Below are 9224 nucleotides of genomic sequence, written 5' to 3' on the forward strand. Positions count from 1 at the left end.
TTTGTGCAAAAAACTGACAATACCAACGTTCCCTCCCACAAAAAAATTAAAGCTCTTGGAAAGGATAAATAAACTGGCACAGTCCAATGATAAACATTGGACGCTCATTTCCACAGGCAATGATGAAGACATTGGCAATGGCAAAGCATGCACCACCGCTGCTATTGATGCTTCTCCTACATATTGTGAGTTCAACATTTCAGCCTGCTTTGGTGTTAGAGATGGCCAAGATTCTGATGGATAACTATTGCTTCCCTGAGAATCTGATTGGGATGCAAGAAGCCATCCAACAGGCCATCAGCAGTGGAGAAATCTTGCAGATTTCGGACAAGAAGACTCTGGCAGCTGTGCTCACTACTGGAGTACAAGGGGCACTGAACGATCCAAGGTTGACTGTATCATACGAGCCAAATTTTGTGCCAGCAGTGCCACCAAGGCTGCCATCTCTCCCCAAAGAGCAGCTGACCAGGCTGGTGAGAAACTCTGTCAAGCTGGATATCCTTGAGAACGATGTTGGGTATTTGCGGATTGATCGGATCATTGGTAAAGAGACAATGACAAAGCTTGGCTCTAGGTTGAGAGACAATATCTGGGACAGAGCTGCCGAAACTTCCTCACTGATCCTTTACCTGAGGTATAGCACAGCGGGAGAACTGTCTGGTGTTCCCATTCTAATATCCTATTTCTCAGACCCTAAGAACCTCATTCATATTGAAACTGTGTATGACAGGCCCTCGAATACAACCAGGGAACTATGGACCATGCCATCAATAAGAGGGAGAAGGTTTGGGAGGAAGAAAGATGTGATTATTTTGAGCAGTAGGCGTACAATGGGCGCTGCTGAGGCAGTGGCATATATATTAAAGCACCTTAAGAGGGCGATTATTGTTGGTGAAATATCTGCTGGTGGGTCAGTAAGAATCCAAAAGATAAGGATCGCTCAAACAGAGTTCTACATAACGGTTCCTGTGGCAAGATCAATAAGTCCTATCACAGGCCAGAGCTGGGAAGTTCATGGAGTTTCCCCCACTGTCGACGTCAACGCCAAGGAAGCTGTCGCACAGGCCAAGTCCCTTCTCGGAATAAGGAGAGCAATTCCAAAAGTTATGCAGAGTATCTCTGACATAATTGGGAGGTTCTATGCTTTCACAGACAGGGTTCCAAGTCTTCAGCAACATCTTCAATCTACAGACTTGTTCTCTGTGGTATCTAAAGAGGACCTAGTTTACAGACTCAATGAGGAACTCCAACCAGTGTCTGAAGATCCAAGACTTATCATCAAATACAATCAAGATGATACTGCCATAGTAGAGGAGGGCCCTGAGCTTTATGATGTACCTGATCACATGGAGTTATTGAATGAACTGGTGGACACATTGTTCAAAGTGGAAATCCTCCCAAATAATACTGGCTACCTCCGCTTTGATAAGTTTGTCAAATCGTCGACTTTGGCTCAACTTGAAGGGCTGATGGCCAAAAAGGTATGGGAGCCCCTCAGAGACACTGACAGTCTGATTATTGATCTACGCTTTAACACTGGTGGATCATTTACCTCTCTATCACTCATATTGTCCTACTTGCAGGACACTTCCCAAAAGCATCACTTTTTCACAATTTATGACAGAATTCAGAATGTATCAACAGAATATTTTACCTTGCCTCAAATAACAGGCCCAACTTACGGCTCCACACGTGGGGTTTACGTTTTGACCAGCTACCACACAGCAGGTGCTGGAGAAGAGTTTGCTTACCTGATACAGTCTTTACATCGTGGCACAGTCATTGGGGAAATTACGTCCGGTAACCTAATGCACTCAAAAACTTTCCCAATAGAGGGGACAGACGTTATCATCACCGTCCCTTTCATTAACTTTTTAGACAATGACGGGGAATGCTGGCTTGGAGGTGGTGTTGTCCCAGATGCCATTGTGCTGGCTGAGGAAGCTGTGGAACATGTTCATGAGATTATAGATTTTCACCAAGGACTGCGATCCCTCATAGAGGGCACTGCAGAACTGTTTGAAAATTATTATGCTGTCCATGAGGTTGCACTTAAGGTTGGCAAGAAACTGTTGAGCCAATCGGAAGAGGGAATGTACCGGTCTGTGGTTGACTTTGAATCTTTGGCATCTCAGTTAACGGCAGACCTCCAAGAGACCACAGGTGATCACCGCCTCCATGTCTTCCACTGCAGTGTTGAGCCTGAGACATTTCATGACGTCCCAAAAATACCTACTGCTGAAGAAGCGGGTTACATGATTGATGCTTTGTTTAGAATTGAGCTCCTACCGGGTCATGTTGGCTATTTAAGGTTTGACTTGATGGCAGATATAGAGGTGGTGAAAGCCATTGGGCCTCAGCTGACCAAATTAGTGTGGAGCAAGATAGTACACACGAATGCTCTCATAATTGACATGAGGTACAACACTGGTGGATATTCAACAGCAATTCCCCTCTTGTGTACTTATTTCTTCGATGCTAATCCCTTGCAGCATCTCTATACAGTCTTTGACCGCTCCACAAACACCATGACAGAGGTAATGACATTACCTCAAGTGACAGGCCAAAGGTATCCACCCTCCAAGGACGTCTACATTCTCACCAGTCACATGACAGGGTCAGCAGCCGAAGTGTTCACACAAGCTATGAAAGATCTTAAAAGGGCCACAATAATCGGTGAGTCAACAATTGGAGGGTCTCTTTCAAGTGGAACTTATCAGATCGAGGACAGCGTTCTGTACGCTTCCATCCCTAATCAAGTTGTGTTAAGCGCAATCACCGGAAAAATGTGGAGCATTTCAGGGGTCGAGCCTCACATCACTGTCCAAGCCAGTGACGCTCTTTCTGCAGCACAAAGAATCATAGCAGCCAGGCTGCTGAGGAGAGATCAGGGAAAGTAATTCCTCATGCTGTGTTCTGGTTTTATATAAGACTATTAGGTGGCCACTGTAATGTCAAATCCTTGTTTTATGTTTGGTAACAGTGTTCTCATAGTTAATGAACCAGTCATGTGGTCCACTGACTACAGCTAATGTCCTTAAAACTGTTGGGCCCTGTAATCTCATTGTTATCCTATAATGTTATTAATGATAAATCTTTCATTTAAGTACCAATAATATTTACCTACAGTTTTCTTTTACACTGACTTGGCTGATGCATTCCTCCAGACAGAATTGTACAGAGTCTTTGGGGATTAAATGTGTCATTGCAGGAGGGAATTTGTAGCATTAGCTGTGGATCAAACCTCAAATCCACCAAATACCCCTGGCAAGCTTAAGAGGATGTAATGTCTGACAACCCTTTGACATTACGACAGCCTAATTATGGTGAGAACAGTGTGCAAGTATTGTGAGCAAGAAAACCCAATTAATTACCTAACTCTTTCCAACATTGCTGCTTAGAGTAAAAAACTTTCTGCTGTTCATATTTGTATAATGACATTACATATCTGAATCTGTCTCTTTTGTTTTGTATCATGTACATTTACATTTTCTTCTTCTGCATAGTCATTGCAGTTTTTCCCTTTGATTGCACTTTGAAGCCATGTTTTATTAGGTAAATACATACAGGACTATCTTAATGCATAAAAATGACTTGATCATTGTGTATTGTATGTTGATTTATTTAATTCTATTGAGTTATTTGTTATATATTTTTCTGAATTTGTTGATTGTTTGCAATTTGTCTGAGAGTAAGATGTAGTAATGTTGTTTTTCTACAAAGCATCCAGCAGAGGGAGCAAGTATCAAACAATCCTACACTGACCTTTTCTCCTGACTTGAAGAGCAACCCAGGCTGGGACAACCACTGCTTGTTAATGTGTACCATTTGTAAAACAATGAAAGTAATTTGTTTTGTATGATTTCTGATTTACTCTCCATTAACAGAAAAAAACTTAACTATTAAAGAAATGAATGTGAAAACCAGCATCAGTGTTTAGTTCTGTGTGGAGTAACATGGCCTGTATTATCCATCTGCTTTTTAAAATATTTTCTGATGTTTTCACTCTCAAATAAGAAACATTAACATTTTTAATACCAACAGCAAACTGATCCATCTGTGAATTATAAAACAGGTCGAATTTTCTCACCAGCATTTCACAATTTCTACCTATTTGTAGAGCTTTTCGGGACAAAGGTAACTTTAAATAGGTGTGTAAAACCCTTTGTGTTAATTTAAACAGAGTATCTTTGGCAAGTACTCCTTGTTAATACACCCACTTGGCTAGGTTATTATTGCCGTACAGAGGCACTCAGGATAATACGATTAGAGGTTTATTGTGGGTTAAATCCTCTTAAGTGTGTGTTAAGAGAATCCTTCCAGCCAAAACAGAGCCACTTGACACAGGACCTCCGAGGAGAAGGAGGTTTGGCTCAACAACCTCAGCTTCCCATCTACTTGCTTTTTTCACACCTGCAAAAATGGGGAAGGCTGTGTTTTTGGTGGCGTCTCTTACAATTTTGGGAAATATTTTGTTTAGCCATGCCACGTTCCCCCCTAGTATCATCGTCGATATGTCAAAAATCGTCATGGACAATTACTGCTCTCCAGAGAAGCTGGCAGGGATGAAGGAGGCAATTGCAGCAGCTGGCAGCAACACAGAGGTTCTCAACATCCCAGATGGGGAATCCTTGGCTGGTGTCCTCAGTGCTGGATTTCAGCTCACAATCAGTGACCCACGCTTGATGGTCTCCTATGAGCCAAACTATGTCCCTGTAGTGCCCCCTCAGATGCCTCCTCTGCCCCCAGAGCAGCTCATCGCTGTCCTTCAGACTTCGATCAAGCTCGACATCCTGGAAGGGAATATCGGCTACCTAAGGATCGATAACATCCTTGGCGAGGAGGTTGCTGAAAAGGTGGGCCCTTTGCTTGTTGAACTGGTATGGAACAAAATCTTGTCAACCTCAGCTCTCATCTTTGACTTGCGCTACACTGGCAGTGGGGACATCTCAGGAATCCCCTACATTGTGTCTTACTTCACCGAAGCTGAGCCTCAGATTCATATTGAGAGTGTGTACGACCGTCCCTCAGACACCACCACCAAGCTGCTTTCTATGACCACACTGCTAGGACAGAGATATGGCATCACCAAGCCTCTCATTATTCTCACAAGCAAAAACACCAAGGGCACTGCAGAGAATGTTGCCTACTGCCTCCAGAACCTAAAAAGGGCTACTATCGTGGGTGAGAAGACTGCCGGGGGCTCTGTGAAAATCGATAAATTCAAAGTGAGCGACACTGACTTTTATGTAACCATTCCAACTGCAAAGACCATCAACCCCATCACAGGCTCCTCCTGGGAGGTTACAGGTGTGACCCCTGAAGTGGAAGTGAACGCTGAAGACGCGCTTGCAACAGCCATCAAAATTGTCAACCTCCGTGCCAAAGTTCCGGCTATCGTTGAGGGATCGGCAGCCTTGATTGCTGACAACTACGCCTTTGAAGATGTTGGGGCTGAAGTGGCAGAAAAGTTGAAAGGGCTTCTGGCAAACGGCGAGTATAGCATGGTTGTCTCTAAGGCAGCTCTGGAGGCCAAGCTGTCTGCTGACCTGAAGACCCTGTCTGGGGACAAGTGTCTGAAGACAACTAGCAACACACCTGCCCTGCCCCCCATGGTGAGACTCTTGGACATAGATTACTGGCTTGGGTTTGTGAACGTATCTTTCTTTGCCTCAAGTTGAAGTGCATTTACATTCAAACTAGCAGGAGTTTCAAATGCATTGAGTAAAAATTTTGTCCAGTCTATTTCATAAATAAAATCAGTTTTTAATATGCAGCAAACCAATACAATTAGAATGGGTTATTACTATCTGTATAGAAATAATATATGAAATTTGAATATTTACTTTTTGTGAGGCATATTTAAAATGATACATTACAAATGCTGTCTTGTTGTTTACTCTCCCACAGGATTATACTCCAGAGATGTACATTGAGCTAATCAAAGTCTCCTTTCAAACTGATGTGTTTGAAAACAACATTGGATACTTGCGTTTCGACATGTTCGGAGACTTTGAGGAGGTCAAGGCCATTGCCCAGATTATCGTTGAGCATGTCTGGAACAAAGTCTTGAACACCGATGCTATGATCATTGACCTCAGGTGGGTAATCCTGCTCATTGAGAGAGCTAATTTGAAATTCACAATGTCCATTTTTGGAAAACAAATCATCTGCTAAAGCTGCTGAAGCTCATCAGTCTTTAAATAAAGGACTTAGACTGTCCGGCTTAGTCCGGATGAGTTAAGTATTCTTTTTTAAGGATGTGTCTATTTCACCTGTGTCAACATCAATACAAAGTTACTACAACATAATTTCATTGTATTATTGTTCTTTATCTGGCTGTGCAGGAACAATGTTGGAGGCCCAACTACAGCCATCTCAGGCTTCTGCTCTTACTTCTTTGATGCTGACAAGCAGATTGTTCTGGATAAGCTGTACGACAGATCATCTGGCACCACAACAGAGCTCTTGAGTCTGCCTGAGCTCACTGGTAATTAAAAAAATAAAAATCAAGTCATTTTATTTTACTCATTTGAGTATTTCAGTGAATTACAGTGGGTGAAAAAGTTGAAGGGTAGAGCATTTAGCAGCTAAGAAGTCAAACATGTCCAGAGAAGATGGTGGAGACCAAAAACAGTGCTGAAAGAAAATTATATAGGACATATTTCACCAGGTATCTAGGTAATTATAAATCCTTTAAAATCATCATTTGCTAATGAAGTAATTTATGCCATCTTAAACAGTTGTATTAATGCTGTGTTAAAGCCTTTTTCAATTACCCTTAGGGGCCAAAGATTAATTACACAGAGGTATTTTCTGTCTTCCTGATCCCTTCTCTGTTTGACTTTTGTTCAACTCTTCCAACTTATCCTTTTCCTCAGGCGTAAGATATGGCTCAAAGAAAAGCCTGATCCTCCTGACCAGCGGAGCGACTGCTGGTGCAGCTGAGGAGTTTGTTTACATCATGAAGAGGCTTGGCCGCGCTATGATCATCGGAGAGACCACCGCCGGAGCCTCCCACCCACCCCAGACCTTTACTGTTGGCGAGACTGGTGTCTTCCTCAGCATCCCCACTATTCACTCTGAAACTTCCACTGGGCCAGCCTGGGAGGGCACTGGAATCACACCTCACATACCTGTGGCAGCTGATGCCGCTCTCGGCACTGCCAAGGGCATCTTTAATAAGCACCTTGCAGGCCAGAAGTAAAACTACCTGAACACAGTCAGCGTGTTCTGAAACAGTCACTTTTGCTTTGGCAGCCAAATAGTTACAGGAGTTATAGTCTAGAAATGTTTACGAAGAAAGGAATGTAAGATTAAGCACAAGGTACAAAGTTTAATCTGTCATTCATCATCTCCAACCCTAGGCCTTTTAAGACTGCTTATAATGTAGAGCAAAGGTTCAACAGAAGGATTTACTGTTGAATTTAACATGAATGTATAAGGTTTTGAGAATGAACAACACTGAGGGGCTTATTATTTAAGGAGGTTTGTTGCAAAGATCAAGAGTTTTGAAAAGTCACAAATTTATCATATTTGATATTTTGATCTGGACCTCTATGATGTAATCCACTAGTTGGCACTTGTTGAATTCAGAGGTGAGAGACAATAAAAAAGACAAAACAAAACCAGAGCGTGTGTTTTTCATACATCTATTCTTCTATGATATATATCAGTGGCAGTTCAATTGTGGTGATAACTCAGTGTTGAAGGACAATCTTCAAATCATATACTGGAGGAACATTTGTCTCTGACAGCTGACAGTTTCAGAGGTTTTAAATGGTTAAGGTAATGAATTATGGTGTAGTGTTGACAGGACAAAAACAGTATAGAAATAGTTTTTGCTCACATGTTTCAAGGATCATGTACTTTTAGTGAAAAAATACAATATTTGAATACTGCAATCAGTTTGTTTTATACTTTGTATAATCAATGTTAAATAATAGATCAATCTTTGTAAAGCAGAAATAAAGTTGTACAGGTCAGATCCAGGCACAGTAACTTGTTTTCACCATTTGGCCCCTCGGAAGGAAAACCTGGCCATGTTAACAAAGGTGATCAAAGGTAAAACCAAGCGGCAAGCTTTAGTGTTGTTAGATGATGCCAATGCTAAATGCCAACAAAGTGAAGTTCCTTGAGTGTCCACTTGAGGCGGGCTGCAATAGACAAGGAATTTCCATTAATAACATGTTTAAATGCCCAACTTTAGCGCAAACACAGACATGTTTAGAACCTGGTTCAAAGATTTTGGTCTACAGCTCATCACTTAATTTGTATCTACATCGTGGGGGATTTTTATAATAATGCATCTGTTAAGACAACATAAATGCAGAGAGTTACATGTTTAGCTCATTAGGAACAAGGCTGAGTTGACTGACAGGTAAAAAAGTTCTCCATCACTCTGCCTGTGTCTACGTTGACCGAAAGTTACATTGAGCCAACATTTCCAATATAGCAACCACCATCATTAGGCTTCAAAACATGTCTTCGGAAATCAATGGGTGACATCATAGACTATGTTTAAACAGTCTATGGGTAAAAAATGCAACAAAAAAGATTCACAACTTGCCATGTTGAATACAGAATATAGACAAGCTAAGGCTATCAGTTCCTGTGTTTCTGTGGACTTGATGGTCCACCCTGAACCCTAACTGATGTATCAGCAGACAAAGCCAGATCTTTACGGCCTGTATTGATGAAATTGTTTCTTCGACACTGACTCAAAACTCTCTAGCCGTGCTACTGAGGATGTAGCCAATGAGTTTGTCCTTAATTGCCACAACAAATCTTGTTTAATTTGACATTTCTCAAATGAGAGTCTCCTTCTTTTTAACACAAGTCAGACTTGGTTGTGGGGCTAGTTAGAATGGATCTGATTTGCATAATGCAGTTATGGTATACATATTTATTTAGCCTAAATGAAAAACATTTTAACAAACTAATTATTTCCTACATCCTCTCAATAATAACAAGTCACATTACAAATGAAAACAATGTGGTCCAATTCCTTATACTATCTGATGAACTGCTATAACACATTTTGTTAATGAGTATGTTTGTTGTATCCTGTTAATGTGCTAACCCGCATGCCGCATTCTCCCTACAATCTTGCCTTAATGATGCTGTAATTACACGGGATGGCACTGCTTGCGCCCCTTGTGATTACAGTACACAAGTAAACAAACTTGTAGTAATATATGAGGGCAAAATATTTAGAACCAGCT

The 9224-nt window shown here is 41.5% G+C and overlaps 2 protein-coding genes across 2 annotated transcripts; both read left to right on the forward strand.

Moving 5' to 3' along the window:
* Nucleotides 1-137: 137 nt before the first annotated feature.
* On the forward strand, nucleotides 138-2911 carry LOC117830486 (retinol-binding protein 3-like). Its single transcript, XM_034708625.1, has one exon. The coding sequence runs from the start codon at nucleotides 138-140 to the stop codon at nucleotides 2898-2900; it is 2763 nt and encodes a 920-aa protein (XP_034564516.1). The 3' UTR covers nucleotides 2901-2911.
* Nucleotides 2912-4421: 1510 nt separating this feature from the next.
* On the forward strand, nucleotides 4422-7611 carry rbp3 (retinol binding protein 3). The gene is made up of 4 exons (XM_034708347.1): nucleotides 4422-5615; nucleotides 5911-6101; nucleotides 6348-6490; nucleotides 6882-7611. The coding sequence occupies exons 1-4, from the start codon at nucleotides 4422-4424 to the stop codon at nucleotides 7205-7207; spliced, it is 1854 nt and encodes a 617-aa protein (XP_034564238.1). The 3' UTR covers nucleotides 7208-7611.
* The last annotated feature ends 1613 nt before the right edge of the window (nucleotides 7612-9224 follow it).

The sequence above is a fragment of the Notolabrus celidotus genome, chromosome 18, assembly GCF_009762535.1.
Source record: "Notolabrus celidotus isolate fNotCel1 chromosome 18, fNotCel1.pri, whole genome shotgun sequence".
Classification (NCBI taxonomy): Eukaryota; Metazoa; Chordata; class Actinopteri; order Labriformes; family Labridae; genus Notolabrus; species Notolabrus celidotus.

Excerpts from the sequence above, each read along its gene's own strand:
- LOC117830486 (XM_034708625.1), top strand. The coding sequence starts at position 138 with ATGGCAAAGCATGCACCACCGCTGCTATTGATGCTTCTCCTACATATT.
- rbp3 (XM_034708347.1), top strand. The coding sequence starts at position 4,422 with ATGGGGAAGGCTGTGTTTTTGGTGGCGTCTCTTACAATTTTGGGAAAT. Across the intron at positions 6,102-6,347 it reads GCTATGATCATTGACCTCAG|GAACAATGTTGGAGGCCCAA; the intron begins GTGGGTAATCCT and ends CTGGCTGTGCAG. Across the intron at positions 6,491-6,881 it reads GAGTCTGCCTGAGCTCACTG|GCGTAAGATATGGCTCAAAG; the intron begins GTAATTAAAAAA and ends CCTTTTCCTCAG.